This window comes from Apodemus sylvaticus, chromosome 23 (genome assembly GCF_947179515.1).
Source record: "Apodemus sylvaticus chromosome 23, mApoSyl1.1, whole genome shotgun sequence".
NCBI lineage: Eukaryota > Metazoa > Chordata > Mammalia > Rodentia > Muridae > Apodemus > Apodemus sylvaticus.
This window is the reverse complement of record NC_067494.1, coordinates 20,670,636-20,692,979: the sequence shown is the minus strand read 5'-3', so window position 1 is coordinate 20,692,979 and position 22,344 is coordinate 20,670,636. Positions and strand designations below refer to the sequence as shown.

Genomic DNA, 22,344 nt, shown 5'->3' with positions numbered 1-22,344 from the left:
AGAGGGGAGTGAGTACGACGGAGACACAGGTTAGTGTATCCATTCGGGACATATGAAAATTGGAGACTATGGAATATGCCTAGGCGCTCAACAATCTACTCCACTGTCAAAGTATTGCCTTCACTTACATGTGTAGTTTATTGAAACCGTAGCAGGGATCTGTGATGTAGAAGACGACGTAAAAACTATTAGAGCTTACAGACAGACTTGTGTCCTTTGGAAAATGTAAATGAGGCTATATTGTGGGAGCATGAGTGGGAGGGTTGGTCTGGTGTGATCAGGTGTATTAGATTGAACATCTGTGGAGGTGGCAGGTGATTCTCCAATTCAAGCAAGGGCCTGCAGGTGGCACTATTTCCCAAGTCAGGATACATGGATGAACAGATTATAGTGTGTGTAAAGATGTTCAAAGAGTTTTGTTGGTAGATATCCTCTTCCCCCAAAAGTAAAACACTGGATCAGGATATTAACAGATACCCATCTATATATGACCTTTCTATTTTTGCCTTCTTTCTGCAAGGTAAAAGGCCATTTTTTAGACTAGGATGAGGTTCTATTGGTAGGTTTTGTTTTGTTTTGTTTTTGTTTTAATCTAACATAGTAGCTGCCCACCTTATTCTTTCTGATGGTCCTGAAAAGTCTGGATCCATTGTGTCAGTACCACCTTTGATTGCACCCTTGAAAATGTGGTCTAGATGATAACTGTCCTACACCATTCTCGATGTACAGATATATCTATTGCAAACTTACACCGCTCTCCTAGCTTTGCTTCTGGGCCCAGTTTCAACAGTTTTCTTTCTGAGAATATATATATATATATATATGTGTGTGTGTGTGTGTGTGTGTGTATGTATATATGTATATATATGTGTGTATGTATATATATATGTATGTGTATGTATATGTATATATATTCTGAGATTGATAGGTGCCATTCATCCTAGAGCTGTTTCTCAGTTAGTTGGAAAGGAGAATTCTGTACATATTTTAACACCAACACCATTTAAATGACTCAGGTTGGGAGAATTATTTATGGCTGTAATTGCCTAAGATACTGTTTTGTGAACCAGGAGTCTTGTGACATATACACACAACACACACACACACACACACACACACACACACACACGACGAGAATCCCTCTGTTTGTTCCACAGAGGACCCAGTGAGTGATCCTACATAAAAACTTTCTAGTTGAAATACTTCTCTAAAGCAGAGTTGTCTGACTAACGTACCCAGTGCTTTTCTTTAGCCTTCTTGTTGGTGTTTGAGTTAGGTGGAGTCTGCACTTTGCTGGAGAAGGTAAAGGTTCTTTCATCTTGGATGTCCAAGGCAATTTACAATTTATGGAGCCCTGCTGTTCATCATACTTTCAAAGGCATACGGGGTTCTAGAATTCTTGAATTAAAAAAAAAAAAGGAAAAGAAAAGTCTTACAGTTTCATTAGTGTCTAAACCACAAATGAAGCAAAACAGTTGCAGCCTGGGCATCTACGTATGGTTCTTAGGCAAAAGTGGAACTTTCCTGGGATCTCTTCCTGTCCTGTATTTTTAGCATAAAAAAGAGGCATCCAAATTCATAGAGCCCCAGTCAGTGCCTCTAGATGTTTATTTGCTCTCCAAATCCAGTCATTACTCGTTTCCTGGAACCACAACATGTGCTGCCTTTCTGGCCTTTCCCCATGTAGTTGAGAATGCAGTGTTTTTTCTCCTGGTGTTTTTTTTGTTTGTTTGTTTGTTTGTTTACTTTTCAAGAGTTTGTTATGATTATATCACTTCTCCCTTGCTTTGTGGTCTCCAAGTCTTCTCATTCATTTCTGATAGCTCTATCCATTCTGATAAAATTTTAACATGTGTGACAGTCTAAACATGAGCTGAAAAATATGCCAATAGATGGGCCAAAGTGTAGGAGGAATCACCAGGATGCTTCAACTTTACACAGAGATCTGTAAGAAACCCAGGAATCCTGAGAGTGGGAGACATAGTCTTTTCAAGGGAAGAGAACAGTTCACAACACAATATTATCCTGTCTTCTGAGTTTAGTTTAAATAATACAAAATCCTACCTTTCGACCATACAAAGCAACCTTTCTTTCTTTCTTTCTTTCTTTCTTTCTTTCTTTCTTTCTTTCTTTCTTTCTTTCTTTCTTTCTTTCTTTCTTTCTTTCTTTTTTTCTTTCTTTCTTTCTTCCTTCCTTTCTTCCTTTCTTCCTTTCTTCCTTCCTTTCTTCCTTCCTTTCTTCCTTCCTTCCTTCCCTCCCTCCCTCCTTCCTTCCTTCCTTCCTTCCTTCCTTCCTTCCCTCCTTCCCTCCCTCCCTCCCTCCCTCCCTCCTTCCTTCCTTCCTTCCTTCCTTCCTTCCTTCCTTCCTTCCCTCCCTCCCTCCCTCCTTCCCTCCTTCCTTCCTTCCTTCCTTCCTTCCTTCCTTCCTTCCTTCCTTCCCTCCCTCCCTCCCTCTTTCCCTCCTTCCCTCCTTCCTTCCTTCCTTCCTTCCCTCCCTCCCTCCCTCTCTCCCTCCTTCCCTCCTTCCTTCCTTCCTTCCTTCCTTCCCTCCCTCCCTCCCTCCCTCCCTCTCTCCCTCCTTCCCTCCTTCCTTCCTTCCTTCCTTCCCTCCCTCCCTCCCTCCCTCCCTCCCTCCCTCCTTCCTTCCTTCCTTCCTTCCTTCCTTCCTTCCTTCCTTCCTTCCTTCTAAACAGATCTTGCTTCAAGTTTATTTGTAAAAATAGCATAAGACACTGGTCATCTGCAAATAGTGTGTAGGTAGGAGCATTACAGCAGTCCATCTGTCTTCACACTGGCAGGAGCCTTTTCTATAGGACCTTCACAGGGGCCTGGGTACCTTAGGGAGCCCAAGCTAGAGCTGTGGCCTTGGTTTGAACTCTGGGCTTTGGTTGGCAGAGTCTACGCCCCTTGGCCATGTAGCTTCGAATCCACTTCCCAAGCTTGGGGTGAGTGATGAAAGCCAGGCGGCTGAGTTTGCGGCTGGGGCCCTTTGTCATCTTGGGCTTGACAGCCTTAGGCTTCACAAGGGCCTTGACGGCCTCTCCGCGCGCACTCACTGCCTTTGCATTGTTGGCCTGCATCTTCTTCAGGTCTTTCCTACTGTGCTTCTTGGAAAAGCGCATGTTCCTCAGGAACTTGGGGTCATCCCCCTTAAGAGATTTGTATCTTTTGGACCAGGGTTTCTTGATGCCATTTCTGTGCCATTTGCAGGAATTGTTAATTGTTGTTGCATACACTAACGTGAATGTATAAGCATATACAACCCGAACTAAATAAATACAACCTTCTGGGTTATCTGCTCTTCCTTCCTGCTGTCCTTGCCCCATTGCATCTTCTTTCCTTCCTCCCTATTCCCTCCTCCCTATTCCCTCCTCCCTATTCCTTTCACTTCCTTTATATTTCATCCTTCCTATGCATTTTCTCTTCTGATACTATTTTCCTTTATTTGATTTCTTTCTTTCTTTCTTCTTTTCTTTCTTTCCACAATCTTTCATTTATAAATATAATCCTTTAAGAGAGCTGAACGTTGAGTCTGCGGATGAGCTACTTGGCAGATTCTGGTTCTGCAAATGAATTACACGCCCATATTAATTCTTGCTTGTGGAACCAGCCCTGTAGCTTGTTATGCAGATTAGGGTTTTGGTTTTGAATGTGGATGGCATGTAGCAGAGAGGAGCAGAAAACAGTGATTACTCTGAGGGTGAGCTTTATCAGAAGCAGAGACTCACATGTGGTGAGAGAATGCTGTATATAACCAGCAAAATAGGACTCCCCCCTCACCCAGGTTTTATAGCCTTTATGGCTTACCTAGCAAACATATAGATATCCTGAAATACATGAGTCATTTTCAGATTGGAGGTATTTCTCTCCAGCTTGGTCAAGAACACCGGGATCAATGTGACAGTCAGTTTTTAGAAAGCCTTTCGCCAACCAACCACTTTCCACTTCAAGTTGGCTTTCCTGTGCTTCCTGCTGCCTGATCAGAGGTAGACGATTGGTTAGCATAGGACCTAATTGTAATTCGTGTTTGGAGATGAAGTTCAGAAAGCCCATAAAATTGGTTTATAAATTCTGTTGTTTTCCCCTAGAAAGAAAGCAAACCCTTAAAAGAAACAGAAGACATGGCAAAGTGTGTCATATATGTACTAGATATAGTAGAACAAATACACTACTTGCCCCTCCAGTATTTAAAACGAAGAACAAAGATTTGTCTATGGTGTAAGGCACATACAAACATAACCCTAAACAAGAATCCAGTTAGCATAGGTTATATTACAGGAATCACAGATGATACATGTTTATTTCAGTTAGTAAAGTGTTCTAATCTTTTTTTTTTTTAAAGATATGTACACTGTAGCTGTCTTCAGACACACACCAGAAGAGGACATTGGATCCCATTACAGATGGTTGTGAACCACCATGTGGTTGCTGGGAATTGAACTCGGGACTTCTGTAAGAGCAGTCAGTGCTCTTAACCACTGAGCCATCTCTCTCGTTCAAGTGTTCTAATCTTATATGAGTGCAGATAAAGATCATTGGATGGCAACCATGCAGACAGCAACTGATGAGTCAATGGAATTAAATACATTCATTGGTCCTGAAAAGAAGTCACATCTGGTCAACACATAGGAAGATCAGGTGTCTGGGAGGAGCTGAGATGCTGAGTATATTTTCCTATCTCAAGATAAGTATTGTTTTGTTTTTTGACAACCATTCAAATAAAAATATGTTGACTTCGATTCTCCAAATGAAGCCATGTCCCAAGCCTTAGAAGTTGGACTGTAGGTGCTACTAAACCCCAAGAAAATTGTACCTAAGGGTGCTGGCTACAGTCTGTGGGCAAGCTGATCAAAGATTTTTGCCAGCAGATGTGCACTGTCATAAAAATTTCAACTCTAGATTGAAAAAATTAAGGCCTGAGTGGTCTACACCACAGGATGTGTTTTCCCACTGTTACCTGTGTTAAGCAAGATTTTTATGGCATTTTTATATACTAGGACATGGAAAAGGAGGAGGTGGGAGTTTTGTTTGTTTGTTTCTCATTTTTTTCCTGCTGTGGCAGCTTATCTATTATTATGATGGTCTCTAAAAGGCAGAATCCACAGCATCTCTACCACCTGTAAAAAATGAATAATACACATCATGAATCTCACTGTAGTCTGTGGTCCAGATGATATGTGAGGGTCCTGTACCACTGTCTACCTCAAGATAAGGCTGGTGCATACTGAGAGGCCTTGGGCTTTGCTTCCTGACCCAGTTTCAATGGTTTTGTTTCTGAGGCTTCTGGGTCTTCATCTAAAATTAGAGGGCCATTCAACCTTCTGTACCAATGGTCTCTGAGCACTAAGGTGGTGTCATTCCCATTAGATGGTCTGCTGGTTCATTGGTAATGAGAATCATGCAACCTTTAACCCCAAGGCCATTTTACTGACTTGTACTGGAAGACAACTTATGACTATAATTGCCTAAGATAGTGGTCCTTATGACAGGCAGATAAATGAGGCATGACATAGTTTAAAAATAGCTTGGTTTAAGATAAAATATTACCACTATTGAACATTTTCTTACTAATACACACAGTGAATTCTTACCAGGGCCTCAACTGAGGGGGGGGGGTGTCTTGTTTCAACTGGATAGAATAAAAGCTCATTATATCTTGGTAGTCAAGAATTATTTAAAATCAAGTGTCCCTTGTGGCCAATGCAGTTTCCCAAGGCATACAGTGCTCTACAGTTTTTGACTAAGTAGACACAGAAAATAGAGACATTCAGGTCCTGTGTGGCAGTTTTTATCAGGGATAGAAAACAGTGGCCTAGGAGTCTACATATGGGGCTTAGGCAAAGGGAAATATTCCATGGCTCTATTCCATGTCTTCCATGGAAAGACAGAGATCCAAATTTCACACAGGCCCCATCAATGTCCTTAGTTCATTTTACTTTCCAAACCACCCTTGTTGCATTTTTTGAAGATTCAACATGTCCTGAGTTTTTCAGGCCTGTGATTCTGGACCACATAGTCACATGGAGTCACATAGTTTTCCCATTCAATGTTAATGTTTGCCTTTACTTTTTGAGATCAATATATGATTATGTCATTTTCTTCTCTCTTTTATGACATTGCAACACCACCTTTAACCCTCTTTGACTACTAGAATCTGAAAAAAAATTTTTTTGACCAGTATGACAGCTTAAGACGAGCCAAAAAAGCCAACAATACATTTGCCAAAGTGTATGAGTGATACACCAGGGTGCCTCACCCTAAAAGTATTAGAGGAAACTGAGAAATGCTGAGAGTGAGAGAAATCATCTTCCAAGGGAAGAGAACAATCCTTTATCCAGTATTATAGCTTGAGTTTTGTGAGATTATATAATAATTACAGTGAATACCTTCTCTTTTCTGCTGACAAAACTACCTGTGCTTCCTTTCTTACATATGCATGACATATTTTCTTTTTAGTTGATGTTACGTGCATATATATATATATATATATGTATATATATACACATATATATACGTATATACATATACATATATATACATATATATACATATATATATATATGTGTGTGTGTGTATGTATGTGTGTATACACATGCCTCATTAAATAATTACAAGCTTCTGGATATTTGTATATCTATACTTCCCTTTTTACATCCTTTCTCTTTAAGCTTCTTTCCTACTTATCTGCTGCCTTATCTACTTCATAGACTTTATTTTTTATTATTCCTCCCTACTAATTTTCCTATTGGCCTCTCTTGTTTCATTTTTGTTTCTTTTTGTTTCTTTCTTCTTTCTTTTTCTTTTGATCTCCTTCCTTTCTCTCACTTATAGCTTTTTCTTTGTTTCTATAGCTTGTTTTAAAATTACCTCCTTTAAAAACAGCAGAACGTGTAGCTGTATGAACTACATGTCAGACAATGTTTCTGCAAGGATTATTCATGTTACTAACACAATGTGCTATGAGCACTGTAATGTGGTAGGCACCCCCTGAGGCCAGGCGAGGCAGCCCAGCTAGAAAAATATATCCCACACACAGGCATCAGCTTTTGGGATGGCCCCAGCTGCAGTTGATCAGGACCCACATGAAGACCAAGCTGTTTCATATGTGTAGGGAGGCTGAGGTACATCCCATGTATGTTCTTTGGTTGGTGGTCCAGACTCTGAAAGCCTTACATGTCCAGGTTAGTTAACTATGGTGGCTTTCTTGTGGAGTTGCTATCCCCTTCAGGGCCTGCAATCCTTCCTCCTATTCTTCCATAACAGTAATCCCCCAGCTGCATCCACTGTTTGGTTGTAGGTGTCTCTATCTGTCTGAGTCAGCTGCTGTGTGGAGCCTCTCAGAGGACAACATGATCCTGTCTGCAAGCATAATAGTGTTAGGTAATGGTGCTTGCCCATGGGATGGGTCTCAAGTTGGGCCGGTTGGTTTTTGGTTGGTTATTCTCTCAGTTTCTGCTCCCTCCCCTGTGCCTGCATTATTGGAGGCAGGATAAAATTTGGGTTGAAAATGTTGTGGGAGGGTTGGTGTCTTTTTTCCTCAACTGAGGTTCCTGTCTGGATAAAGAATGTAGCCTCTTCAGGTTTCATATCCCCATGTAGTGAGTGACAGCAGAGGCCATTATTGATTCTTGGGTCTCCATTATCCCAGGTTTCTGGCTCATCCTGGAGATGGACCCCACCTTGTCACCCTTGTCAGTAGCAGATTTCTATTAATTTTCATGTCCATCTAGCCATATCTCCCTTCCATCCCCACACCTAATCCTTAATCTCCCATTCCCCTCCCCATCCCCTGCTCCCAAGACCCTCGCCCTACCTGCCTTTTATGACTATTTTATTCAAGATTCCTTGATTGCGCCTTCCTTTTGTTTAGCTTCTTTGTGTATGTGAAGAATGGCATAGTGCCTGTATTCTAAGGCTGATATCCACTTATAAGTGAGAACATACTATGCATGTCCTTTGGGAACTGAGATACCTCACCCAGAATGATATTTTCAAGTTCTATTCATTTGCCAGCTTTACTATGGAATATTTGGGTATTAGCAAGAAATGCTTATTACTTATTCAACACACACACATATGTGAGTGGTGTGAGACTAAATAGTTTGGCAGTTCTACAGAGTAGCTGCAGTGTAGCTATGATTCAAATGGTAATATCTGTTAAGGCATTGTTTCCTTGCCTTCTTAGAGAATGCCTTGCAAACACAAATCAGACACCTGACACTGAGGAACATGGATTTGTGAGAATTTAATAATCATCAATACACTTAAAGAAGTGCTTTTTTTTTTTGTACATTGTTGCTTTTCTTTAAAACTTCCAGGACACATTAACATTTCTTCAGAGGCATATTCATATCAACTTGCACATGAAAATTACCTTCCATGTCTTCTAGAACTTTCACAATGTTCTTCAATATTATGGTCTTCCCAATTGTAGCCTAAAATATAGTACCAGAATGTATATTATTGGAAATTAGGCAAAATTTAAGTTATTATTTTCAGTGAACTTGATTTATTCACCTCATTCTTCCTCATTCTCACTTGAAATTACAGAAAAATATCAGTAACAAAGAAACAATTGTTCTCTTATTTTAAAAAGAGAAAGAAAATTCACCCTCACCTTATAGCAGTGAGGTTCTTGTATGTCTCCAGCATGACATCTTTGTAGAGACTCTTCTGTGAAGGATCCAGCAAAGTCCTTTCTTCTCGAGTGAAGTTCACACACACATCATCATAGGTCACTGCATCCTAAAATATCCCATGCACGTGTATACAGAAACCATCATCATACCAACTTCACAATATATTTGTATAATTCTGGTGCTTTTCCCGCTTATTTCTTGACCCAGAAGTTCTAATGTAATTGCCAAGTCATCTTAGAAGGAAACTGAATAATAAGGTTCACCTCTGTCACTTCTTTGCTCTTTGAATAGGATATAGCCTCGCAAGGGAAATGCTAATTAACACACACACACACACACACACACACACAGAGAGAGAGAGAGAGAGAGAGAGAGAGAGAGAAAGAGAGAGAGAGAGAGAGAGAGAAACAGTACTGAACACACAGAGAAACTGTATAAACAATTACTAACTATAAAAAATGATAAGCAAACTGAGTGAATTGGTTCATGCCTTTAATCCCAGCATTCAGGAGGCAGAGGCAGGTGTTAGATGCTAGCCTGGCCTATCCAGGACAGCCAGAGGTTTATATTAAGACCCTGTCTTCCCTGTAAAAAAAAAAAAATCAATCAAACGAGAAAGATAGAAAGAACTCAGAGGTTTTTACTGAAGTTCCTACAAAGAATTACACATTCACTCCAGTTCTGTATTCATCTTCCAGAATCCTGAAGTGCCCCAGTTTAAACTGTAACCCAGCGAGATTTTACTAAAAGAGGATGCATCTTTAAACAGTTACAAATGGACAGATGAAAATGTTGGCAATATACATGTTGATCCTAAATGAACAAGACAGGACAGGAGAGAGAGCTCGGCAGTGAAGAGCTCTTGCTGGTCTTGCAAATAACTAGGCACAATTGCAAGTACTTACAAGGGGGCTTTACAACTATTCATTACTAGAAGTTCAAGAATTCATTAGCCATCATCTGACTACTATTGGGACCAGGCATATATGTTTCTCTGTGAGCATATTCATGCATACAGGCAAACTACTTATATTCATTTAAAAAATCAAAGCTAACACAACAGGTAGAAAGAATGTTAGGAATCTGCAATTCAATGACTCAGAAAGCTCAGGCAGTATTGATGTCATGAATACATGCCATCCTGAGAAACAGAATATTCTTTCTGCCAAATTCAAAATTTACAATGTGGATGAAGATTAACACAACAGTACATGTTTGACATGTTCCAAAACCTACATTACAGGCCCATTAGCCAATAATATAAACCAAACAAAAAGCCAGGCACGTTGGCCCACATTTAATCCCGGAACTCTGGAGCCAGAGTCAGGTGGACTTAAATTTGAGGCCACATGTTTTACACACCTACTTTCAGGACAGACCCCTAATTGGAATTCAATATTTATTGGCTCAATGCAACCTCCACACACACACACCCCCCAAATTGGACATGCACCAATCTGGTTTGTTTTCATTCATATCCATGAATTAATAGATGCTGCGAAATAACAAAATCACCAACCTGCCTGAATCAGGTCCTTCTTCATAGTGGAGATCCCTGCGGATGACTCCCTTAAAGGACAGTCTCTGAGCTAGCCATTGTCTCCTCTGTTTCACCCTGCAGGGCACACAGCAACCTGTTCCTCCTGTTCTGATCTAAAGGTGGAAGCCATGCTCCACATGCACATCTTTTCCCTGTTGCTGCAATGGACAGTTAATTACATGACTCAAATGAGCCATTTTAAAATGCTGTTATGATATATCCCTTTTTATTTAAGGATTCAGACAGTTTAATCAAGAGGAAAACAAGGTCATTGCCTTGGGGAGCATGGGGATGGAATAAAGCTGACCTGAGTCAACATAGCTTGTCTCAGAGACATTTTTTTCTGAAAGGCTCAAGATGTAGCTGTTCTAGAATCAATATGCCTTCCTAGGGAGAAATCACTCCACATGCAATTAAAAGATTAATTAAAAACATCTCTTTAATAATAGCTTGCATTCAATTCTGGTTTGTAGTGGCATTTTTGAGAATTCCGGACTTTTGTCTTCTTTAAGAAACCCAGAAGTATTGTAAGAATGTGCTTACGTCTTGATCCCAGGTGTAGGGATGTGCGGCTGCTTCTGACTGACTGCAACCGTTGACAGTGATTTGCCTCGTGCTCTAGCAGAAGCATGGTTTTGCCAGCTACAGACTTCTCTGTTGGTGTGACATCAGGAATTCTGGGAACTTTTTGGAGGGCACATAAAGACAAGAACCCCGAGAGGCAGGGTAGAAGGGTCTTCTAGGAAGGTCGGTTGTGGTTTGTTAGTAGCTATAGTCAAAGAGAAAAAAAAAACAAAAGGAAATGTTGGGAGACGTTTGCCTGTTTCTAAAAGCAGAGTAAAAGTTTGCCCCTGTTTTTCTGAAGCACAGAGAGAGAGAGAGAGAGAGAGAGAGAGAGAGAGAGAGAGAGAGAGAGAGAGAAAGGCTCAAGGCAAGGGCTCTATAGACCTTGGTCTTGGAAGGAACAGGGAGGCACCTCTGGATAAGAACAGATTTCCTGTGTATATTTCAGCAAATTGTTTCAGTTAGCTTGTGCCTTTGCTCCCCACAGTGCTGTGGGGTATAAAAAGGCTATGAAAAATATCCTTGAGCCTGATGGTTGCTGCCACAGCAGTATTAACCAGCAGCCTTCCCAAATCTAACTTTTGGCTTTGAATCTTCTTTCTGCCTTTTCTATCTTTAATCCTCGCTTCCTCCACTCAGAGACTGTTCTGTGGATCCAGTACAAGGAAAGAAATTAGATGCAAGGATCTCTTTCTCCTCCATCTTTGTCTGTCTCCTATCTGGTGTTAGGGGAGGGCAGAGAGGGGATTAATGATGGGGAAAAAAGAAGAAATCACAAAGTAGCAAAGACCACCTACAGTGGTTAATGCTAAAAGAGGAGCCACTCAAGGACGGATTTTGCATTCCACATATGCTGTCACCCTGAAGTCTCTTTTAGGTTCAGGCCCCAGGTTATGTTTTGAACATTTGAAATATGGACTGGAGACTGCAAATCTAGCCACTTAGACACATGGGAAATTTACACAGCAAACATATTCTCATGTCATTTCTTTCTTTCTTTCTTTTTTAAGATTTACTTTTGTATTATATCTAAGTACACTGTAGCTGTCTTCAGACACACACTGAAGAGGGCATCACATCTCATTACAGATAGTTGTGAGCCACCATGGGGTTGCTGGGATTTGAACTCAGGACCTTCAAGAAGAGCAGTCAGTGCTCTTAAGTGCTGAGCCATGCCCCCCCAGGCCCGACCCCCCCCCCATGCTTCCCGGTTATTTCTTAAGTACAGCAGTGCCCTAAAATTGCAGGTAGTCACAGTGTCCTAAGTGTGACATGATCATGAAAAGCATGGTTAAAGGAGAAGGTAGAAAGTATAAAAGCTGGTATGGGAAAGTCTTGCACAAGCTATGTCTTATACTACAGTAAGCTTCTTAAGAAGAATCCCATCTTGTATACTACTTACACGGGGGAAATGGAAGGAAACGGGAGACTTGTATGAAGTCAGCAGGAACATATGAAGAAACTATGAAGTTAGCAGAAACATCATACAATGGGACACACTCAGGAGAAGTCTAATCAAACAGTGCTGCATGAGGGGAACTCAGTGTATCTCCAAATCATTACTGACCAAGCCCATAGTGGCCTTGGGACTGCTAAGCACAGCCCCATATGGTGGGAAGAGTTGTGTTCTTAGAATCTGAAGCAAGCCTTCCCAAAGGGCCTGGTCCCAAACCATTATTACAAGCTCTCCCAAGCTCTCCCTGATTTTAGAGAAGGAACTCTGTTTTATCTCTATACCTCAGGGCCTTAGGGAAAGCTCCCAGACCCCAGACTCTTACTGGTTCTGCCAAGCATGTTCTGCGTTTCAGAAGGAGCTATGTCATTCTCCATATATGGGACCTCAGGGAAAGACTTGCTCAGTCAATACTCTTCGGTGTTCTTACCCACAGAGCCATCTCTCCAGCCCGAAAACTGAGTCTTTATGGTACACTACACCTTAATGTTGATTGTGATCCTGTAACATCCTATACTGAGCAGTTTGTTAGACAAACTGCTCTTTGACATGGGCATGGGCTCAAGTGGCTAGTTATAAATCAGGGTTGTTTCCTTTGTTATGGTTTCTAGCCATATTTCTGGACAAACCTGGTGAACAAACACGCATATCCTAGCCATCTAATCTCTAACAGGCCTGGTTAGCATTTTTATCTTTGGGTTGTTTTACCGGCAGTCCTCTCTCAGATAAATTCTACTTGGTCTCACCATCTCCTAAGCACTAGTAAATCCTTTGCATCTAGTCTTTTACATCAGAGCTTGATATTGGATTGCTACCCAACACATGAGATGCCTTTTACAATCTCCACAAAATTAACTCCAAATGGATGTTAAAGCAACAATTTTCTTCAACAAATGAAACACTGAGATTTTACCTATGGAGTCTGGATACATTCACACACAGATTTGCTTACTCCTAAGCATACTAAGTTAAATCTTCTTCTGAACATGGTCACAATGTAAAAGCAGAGATATTTAAGGGTATTCTTAACCCAGAATCATGCAGAAATACATGTAAATTATAAAAATTTATGGACAGAAATGCCTCTGGAAAGTTCACCTTATGCTACAAGGTCTTAGCCAGCCTTGGGGGGTAGTGGTGGGGTGATGCCCAGAGAGGGGCTCCCCCTTCTCAAAGGAGAGGGGAGGAATGGGAGAGGGTCTTTGTGTATGTGTGTATGTGTGTTTGAGTATGTGTGTGTGTGAGTGTGTGTATGAGTGTGTGTATGTGTGTGTGTATGTGTGTGTGTTTGAGTACATGTGTGTGTGAGTGTGTGTGTGTTTGAGTACGTGTGTGTGTGTGAGTGTGTGTGTGTTTGAGTATGTGTGTGTGTGTGTGTTTGTGTGTGTGTGTATGTGAGTGTGTGTGTGTGTGTGTGTGTGTACTGGAAGGAGAGGGCAGGCTGGTATTGGGATGTAAAGTGAATAAATAAATACATTTTAAAAATAAAATAAAAGCAGGAAAGCCTTTTTATATTCAAGCTCAAAGCTGAGGTTCATAGCAAATGATTACAAAGTGGAATATTTCTCAGTAATTTAGTTAACTACCAGCCAGTTCTCAGAACATACCGTGAACGATGGAAAGAATATACTGTGTCCATCTTAAGATTATAGAGGAAGAACTAAACGACAAGTTGACCTTTAACTTGGGACATGATTAAAGAAAATACCATAGGGAACAATATAGAAATTAATAAAATTTTAACATTAGGTTTAATTAAGAAAAGGATCCAGGTAGTGGTGGCACACCCCTTTAATTCCAGCACTTGGGAGGCAAAGGCAGGCAGATTTCTGAGTTCAAGCCTGCCTCTACAGAGTAAGGGATACACAGAGAAAACCTGTCTCAAAAAAGCAAAAAATGGAGTCAGCTGGCTCTTAACAAATATAATTTTGATTTGTTTTTTTGTTTGAGACAGGGCCTCATTTAGAACCCTTGCTGACCTTGATTCACTAACCATACTATAATGAATAATACACATTGAATCTGTAATAAATAATAGTATTTATTTAATCCTGTGCCTTTGGACCATCATTCTTAACATGACAGTCTTCTCTTCTATAGAAGAAGGATCTGGGAACTTATTTGATATTGGTTTGATTGGAAGTAAAGGAGAATGTTCTCAACAGGGTTGCTTCTTCATGGAAGTTTAGACTTGTTAATCTTGAAATCACTTCTAGCCTCAAAGACATGGGACTGATGTTAACTGCTCTAGAGCTAAAGTTAGAGAAACTCCCCTACAGTTGTAAGGGGAGATTTTCTGTGTTCTGATCTTCAACAGAACATTTCTATTGCTGTCATAAAACACACCATGGGGCAGACAAATTATAATTGAAAGTGTCAAATTGAGCTTACAGTTTCAACGGGTTAGAGTCAGTGGTGGCAGCATGAATGCATGGCGGCAGGAAGAGCTGGAGCTCACATTTGAACCTCACACAAGAGGTAGCAAGAACAATGGGGCTGGTCAGAAACTTTTAAAGCCTCAAAGTGCACCCATGTAACACACTTCTTTCAAAATGGCCATATGCATGCTCTTTCACAAACAGTTCCACCAACTGAAAATAAGTATTCAAACATACGACTCTACGGGAGCCTTTCTCATTTAACCATCACATCTTTCTTCCATTCTTAGTTAAAAATACTTTTGATCCTACTACACTACCATATCCTTAAGTGATACTGTTATGTTTGCAACATTCAATGCCACAGAATAAACAATATCTATTCCATAAAGAATCATAGCATAGCAAAGAATGGACAGACCGAAGCAAGACCAAAATCCAACAGGGAAATCAGCAACTCTTGTAGCTTCTTGTTCAGCTACTTGAGATTATGATGGAATTGTCTCAACTCCAAAGGACTTCGGTGTGCCTACTCTTCCAGCTGGGTCAGCTGCAGCACCACACATAGCTTCTTTTAGGTCAATCCCACTACCTGCCTGCAGCTTTCTTCAGAGCTGGTCCCAGAATCCCAGACTTCTTGTGTATGATATTCTATTTTATTTTGTTGAAAGTGGGTTGGCAGGGCCAGAGATCATTCACTTGTTACAAGCTCTGTTTGAACCAGTTTCATTCCTAGCATTTACATGATAGCTCACAACAGTCTGTAACTATACTTCCATAGAAACCACATACCTAAATAGTTGGGTATAAGTCAGTACTTGGCATTGACTTGGGTGATTACATAAATGATATAAAAAATACACTTCTGTTCTACAAAAGAACAGGAGAATGTTGGTTGAGTTGCAGTCCTCTGACAGCAACTGATTGTGGCCTCCCCAGCCTTGAGCACTTGCCACAGTGAACCTTATTGACATTGGTGGCGTCACCTGCCTTGGTTGCACGTGCAACTTCCTGCAGGAACTTAGAATAGATTGCCCGCTGACCTTGCTTTGCAACATAATCCAGTTGAAACAATGGGTGGTGTTTGTGGGCTTGCCCTATATAAACTCAGTGCTAAATATTAAACTTGGAACCTTGATTAGAACCTTGTCTTGGTTTCATTCATCTCTCTCACTCCCTGCCCCTGCACCCCCTTTTTCATTTCCAGCCCCCCTTTAAGGTTAGCTCAGTTTGTCCTTGGCTGCTGGACAGCTACAACTGATAACATGTGAAATAAGGAATGAAAGTTATAATCTAGCTGATAGTTCCAGGGAAATACTCCATTATGGTAGGAGATATTTGGGAACAGTGATGGGATTCTCACTTGAAGATTGGTTTGAGGTCAGGAATCAGAGATCAAATAGAAACTTACAACAGATTTAAACCTTGAGTACTTGACAGCAATCCATTCCTCAGAGGATGCTCCATTTCCTAAAAGCTGCTCAACTCCATGATAACATTGCCAGCTTGGGATCCAGTGTTCAAGCACATGAACGCTGGAGGATATTTCACATTTAAACCATAAAAGTTAATTCTGGCACTAAATATCAGGGACCATGACCTAGTAAAACAGATTAGATTAATACAAAGTTTACTTTCTTATATAATAACAGGATCATAATTGGTTTTTTTTTTTTACCTACAAAGAAACTTAAGAATAAAAGCATTTAAGATATATTAGTGGAAGTATGACGTAGGTATGTTCCATCGAAGTGGGACAATCTCTTATAGACTTCAGATTGGACTTCATGAAAATGTTAGTCAGTCCATGGGTGAACACTAAGGTAGAATAGAAATGGGGATTATGAGCCTCCTACAAGTTATATGGACCTCAGGAAAAGATTACATACACTGTCACCATGAAGTTCAATGTTTCATTTCTTTTTGGTGTGCTTGGCTCACCTGAAAATGGAACCTAACATGATCTCCAACCCTAACACTAACCTTGAGTTACCCTAACCCTAAATCTGAGTTACCCTAACCTTAATCCATAGCCCCTTAGCCCCTATCCCCTAACCCTAACCATTCTGCATACGAGGAAACATCATAACCCTAACGTTAACCCTAACCCTAACCCTAATCCTAGTCTATATCCTAATCCTGTAATCCTTCCCCTGTCCCTAGCTCCAAGCCTAACCCTAACCAATAAAAGATTCAGCTGTGTTTCAGTGCATGAGGAGACATCATAGAAAAATTTTAAAATACAAATTATTAAAGCATAAAGACAAAATTTTGTAATTTTGTTGTTAAATATTAAAATTCTATTACAGTACCAATTTTTATCACTTCTATCTTCTTTATTCACCCAACCCATATTTGCTTGTGATTCACCATTTAAGGAACTGTGGTTTTCTTTGTTAGGGTTTCTGTTGCTTTGATAAAACACTAACCAAAAGCAACTGTGGGAGGAAAGGTTTTCTTCACTTAAATTTTCACATCACAGTCCATCATTGAAAGAAGTTAGGGCAGGAACCTGGAGTCAGGACCTGATGCAGAGGCCATGGACACGTGCTGCTCACCTGCTTCTTCCCTTTGCTTGCTCAGCCTGCTTTCCTGTACCACCCAAGACCAGCATCCTACCATGAACTGGGCGGGCCCTCTCATATTAATCACCTGCTGCATCCTGTAGCTGCCTGCAGCTACTGCGAACTGGGTTCCTGAAACAGAAACTGAGGGATGGATTGGGGAAATGGCGAAAAGAAGGAGGCGAGGACGATAGTTTACTGATCAAGGCCACAACTTTAATCGAGGTCAGACCATTTAACAGTCTGGGCAAGACTCTCCCTCCAGGCTCCGGGCTGAGTGCCAGGGAAGTCATCTGGCAGTTCTTGGCTCCACTGCTCAGGCAGCTGGGTGGGTCACCTGCTTAATTCAGGAATTCATAGACCTGGAGGAACAATGAACTTCACCTTCACTCTGAGCGCTCCACCCTAGGTAGAGCAGGTTCCTGAATAGCACAGGAATCCCTGCTCAACAAAGTCTAGGAGAGGAAGTTCACCTTGATCAAAGTGGAGTTCCTACCAAGTGGCATGACTCCCCAATATGGCTCTGTACTGTAAGACCCCCCCAAAACTGAGGGTGCCCCAGCACCCCATGCCCCGGAAGGCGACACCCAAATCACTCGCGAGAAACAGTCTCGATGCAATAGCATGAGGATTTCTTTATTCCAGAATTCTGGGTTCCACAGCCATACACTACGCAGGGGTAGAGGACTGAGGACCCTGTGCAACTGAAATCAGGGATATTTAAAGGGAAAAAATCACTAGACAAGGGTTGGAGGACACAATTCACAAGGCGGGGTGGAGGACAAAACATGCATGGAATGGGGGAGTACAGAATGAGGAAGTAAGGAAGGTTAGAGATTATCTAGAGCAAACGTCCTTGGGGAATTGTAAAGTTAAACATTGGAACAGGGTGGGCTATCTTTCTCAAGCTGAAAGCAGAAAAACAAGTTACTCTATGATGGCCTAGTTGCTTAGAGGTCTAAAAACATTGAGTTGGGGGGGTGTCTCTCAGTACAATCACCAACCATAAAAATGACCTACAGTATTAGCAAAAAATAAAACACAGATGGCACGTGGGTATAGTTGCTAAATAAGCATAATTTTTAAAAGTTGTTTTATACTGAGGCTCACAGAGAGGACTGTAAGTTGAGTTAGGGCTAGAGCCAGATGGTTGGGTTTGAGTTCTGCTTATGGGTTTCCCACTCTTGTGCTGGTTAGTTTTTGTGTCACAAACTAGAATTATCTGGGAAGAGAGAACCTCAATGGAGGAATTATCTCCTTTACTTTGGTCTGTGGGTATATTCACGGGGTATTTTCCTAATTGCTGATTGGTGGAGCTGCCAGGCCCATCCCACTGTGGGTGTTGCTATCCCTGGTCAGTTGAGTGTGGGCTGTATAAGAAAGGGGATGAACAAGGCAGGGGAAACAAAAAGATTTCCTTCAGTTTCTATGATCAGGATGTGTAACCTGTAAGTTTAACTATGCCCTTTCCTTCTCAAGTCAGATTTTATCACAGCAACAGAAAACAAAATAGAACCTTCTATTACAGAGTCATAGTGCTTATCTCAGAACTGTTTTCAGGATTATACAAAATAATTCATGCGAAAGGCTTTGTACTCACCAAGTGGTTATGGTTAGCTGCTGTATGGAACCTCTTAAAGGGAATTGGCATACTAAAGAGAGAACTCACAACTATTGCCTGCTGTCTTCCTTCCTTCCTTCCTTCCTTCCTTCCTTCCTTCCTTCCTTCCTTCCTTCCTTATTTTTTATTTTATTTCATTTCATTTCATTTCATTTCATTTCATTTCATTTCATTTCATTTTATTTTTGTTCAGTTTTTTTTGAGACAGGGTTTCTCTGTATAGCCCTGGCAGTCCTGGTACTCACTCTGTAGACCAGTCCGTCTTTCTTTCTTTCTTATTATTGGTCCTAACTCTGGACAAGGATTTTTTTTGTCTAAAGAGACTGAAAAGCCAGCCATGTTTTCCCCATGGCTGCCAAAGGACCCATGTGGCTCAGATTCTCTGAATTACAGTATGGATTCTTACTACTGAACATTAGCTAGTATGGGTCTGAGGATGAGTCTCTGTTGAGGCTTGGGTATTAAGAATGTTTGTATGAACACATTCTAGTTAGACCATAGAGTTTGCTGGGTCGCCTTCTTCTTTGGGGGAATTGCTTTAACTACATATGATTTTTATGTTACCCACAAAGGTGGTTATTCATTAGTACAAAACCAAGGAGCTGAAGGCATGGGTGTGCCCAGGGAAATAGGATGAAAGTACCTTATGAGTAGATTTGGTAAATTGTATTCTAAATTGAATTCTACTGTTTCCTGCTACGTATTCCTTAAGAAAAATGGTCTTACCCAGGGAAGAGCACACCAACTAGTTGTGCCCTGTCAAACTGTCAGTCCTGAAAACATACGTATAAGTAACATTGTATGAATTGAACAGGTTACATTTAGGAATATATATGCGTATAAAATACATCTGATAATAATCAGTGAAAAAAGAGAACCATGAATTTGAAGTAGAGCGGGGAAAGCTACATGGGACAGCCTGGAAGGAGGGAAGGCAATGAAGAAATGCAATTAAATTATAATCTCAAAGGTTAAAAAATACATTCAGAAAATAGAATAAAATTAAAAAAAATTAAAGAAAGAAAAAGAAAGCTTTGTAGGCATGCTTTCTTTGCCATGTGAATTGACTTGAAACACCCTGCTGAACTGTTATGAAGAGTCAAGAGAGTAAGGTAAGAAATCTATAGTCTGGTATCTGTTCTTAATATTTGCTTGCTCCTAAACTTTCTGCTTTGTTTGATCATGAATTTAATTCATTTCCCCTGATTGGTGAAATACATACGCAAAACCAAAAAAACAAAGTTTCCCTTAAAAAAGAAAAAAAGAAAAAAAGAAAGAAAGAAAGAAAAAGAAAGAAAGAAAGAAAAAGAAAGAAAGAAAAAAACCCATATAATAGAAGGTAAAACAATTCCTTAAAAAATCTTTGGCATTAAACTAGTAGGAAGTGCTTCCTTCTATAAGAAATGTAATGTAATGGATACCTATGATTAATAGGGATTTATGCAACACATTGGATGGCTTTTCATATAAGCCTTTTTAAAAGCTGAAGTATATTAAATCTTAATTTAGTGAATTTTGCTAAAAGCCAAGATAACTTGGTCTGAAAACATTATCTCTCTATAATACAGTCTAATGCAAAAACAGAATTTGAAATGTTAAGATTTGTGTATAGTTGACTTGATCTTGAATTTTCTCTTGAATATTATATCACCCAGGTTATTTTTTTGCCAAACACTAGGTTGCCAGATGGCTTACATAAATCAGTGGCATCATAGACTGCTTGTTTCTGAAGCAAATGCATTTATTTTGTTCTGCTGTGGCTGAGCCCAAACTCAGCTCCTGACTGTGAATTTCTAGTACAGTGTGACAGTTTTGAGAGTATAGATTTAGAAGGTTTGAATATGAATTTGTGGGTGATTTTCAATTGAGAGGTTGAAGATGCTGTGATGCGAAGGGCTTTAGACTGGCTATAGTTTTATTTTCTATATTTACAGGAAGGCTTCATGTCACGGGGAGAGAGCATGAGTTAGTAGACAGCCTCTGCCAATTACTAGGCATGTGACCTTCAGCAACTTAATTCTTTGATATCTCTGAGCCTGTTGTATAGAACTACCTCCCAGCCACACTGCCCCAGAACTTTTTTGGGGTGCCACTTGGCAGGAGTCTGACATTGTCCAAGGACAAGGAAAAGGGCTCCAGGCAGGAATCTGACTTTAGGTCCGAACAGGCAAGTTAAGTTCAGGTAAGAATCTAACTTTAGGCTGTAATAGGGAAGTAGGTTAAGGCAGGAATTTTAATCTTAGGGTAAAACAAAGGTAGTAGGCTTCTGGAAAGATTTTGGGCTTGGTCAATTAAGTGGGCTCAGGTATTTTGGCCATTTTGACACACCTTTGGAAACAACTGTAATTTCAGGACTTTGCTTATTGCCTTGAATATTTGTGTTTATTGTCTTGCTTGTTTCTCTTTGTACTACTATTGCCCTTATTCCTTGCATGTAATTAAAATGGTATAAAAGCGGATTGAAAAAAATTAAACCTGCCTTCAGTCTCAGAATTGACTGGGGTCATGCTGCAGCATTGTCTAATTATCTTTTTCTTTTTTTTCTTTTCTTTTTTTTCCTGTGGTTTTACCAGACAGAGTTTCTCTGTGTAGCTCTGGCTGACCTGGAATTCACTTTGTAGGCCAGGCTGGCCTTGAACTCAGATATCCGCCTGCCTCTGCCTCCCAAGTGCTGGGATTGCAGTTGTGTGCCACAACCGCCCGGCTTATTTTTTTCTTTTCAATCCTTGCTCCAGCGCTGGAGAACCTGCTGACTGACTGAGCTGGCTTGGTCATTTCCACCATCCTCATGAGTTGAGCTGTGCATGTTTACAAAAGATCACCACAGCTGGATTTATTGACTGCTAACTCTTCCTCATAGATGGAAGGGTGGTGAGGGCCTATCACCTGAGTATCTAGCTGCTCTTCCCAACCACGTGTATGCAGTATTGCCCTAATTATATGAAACTTCAGGAAAGGGCTAGAGTACATAGTCTGGAAAGTCTTAAAGGAGGTGAGGTGTTTCATTAGTTCATCATGGCCATTTATGCTGGTGCAGACTTTCTGTCCATCTACACTGCTGCTCATATCGTCTCACCCACTGCTTTATGGGTAAGCCCAATAAACTTACCAGTTTTTCAGTGTGGGCTTTGATAGACTTGTCCCTCTTAGGGGAGAGGTAGACACTGTTTACATATACCGCCATGGAACAAATATTAACAACAGAGCCTTTACTTTCTCTACCCATCAAAGGTGAGCTGGAAAACTTACCTTGAAGACTGTTGATGAGAATGTAAGGGTATAATAAAAATAAGTTGGTCTGAGTATTGAGATAGGTAGAATATAGACTTAGGGGTTCCTTTCAGTCCAAGGCTCTGTTTATGGCTGGTTAAACTTGAAATAGCAGAGACTCTTATACCTTCTGAAAGAGCTGACTTCTCAGTTTCACTTAAAAAAAAAAACAATCACAGGGCTGGCAAGACAGCTCAGCAGTTAAGAGCTGTTCTAGAGGACCTCAGTTCAATTCTCAGCAAACACATTGTGGCTCAAAAACATCTATAAAGGGATCTAATGCACTCTCGTGACGTGCATGTGTGCATGCACACAG

General features: G+C 40.6%; 2 protein-coding genes across 2 annotated transcripts; both read right to left on the bottom strand.

The window, feature by feature from the left end:
* Nucleotides 1–2,836: 2,836 nt before the first annotated feature.
* LOC127673689 (60S ribosomal protein L29-like) lies at nucleotides 2,837–3,325 on the bottom strand. Its single transcript, XM_052169484.1, has one exon. It carries the CDS (start codon nucleotides 3,323–3,325, stop codon nucleotides 2,837–2,839), a length of 489 nt encoding a protein of 162 aa, XP_052025444.1.
* Nucleotides 3,326–8,369: 5,044 nt separating this feature from the next.
* Nucleotides 8,370–21,942, bottom strand: LOC127673688 (zinc finger protein 431-like). Its single transcript, XM_052169483.1, has 3 exons — nucleotides 21,868–21,942; nucleotides 8,621–8,744; nucleotides 8,370–8,437 (listed from the first exon to the last, which is right to left on the bottom strand). The coding sequence occupies exons 1-3, from the start codon at nucleotides 21,940–21,942 to the stop codon at nucleotides 8,370–8,372; spliced, it is 267 nt and encodes an 88-aa protein (XP_052025443.1).
* Between the last annotated feature and the right edge of the window lie 402 nt (nucleotides 21,943–22,344).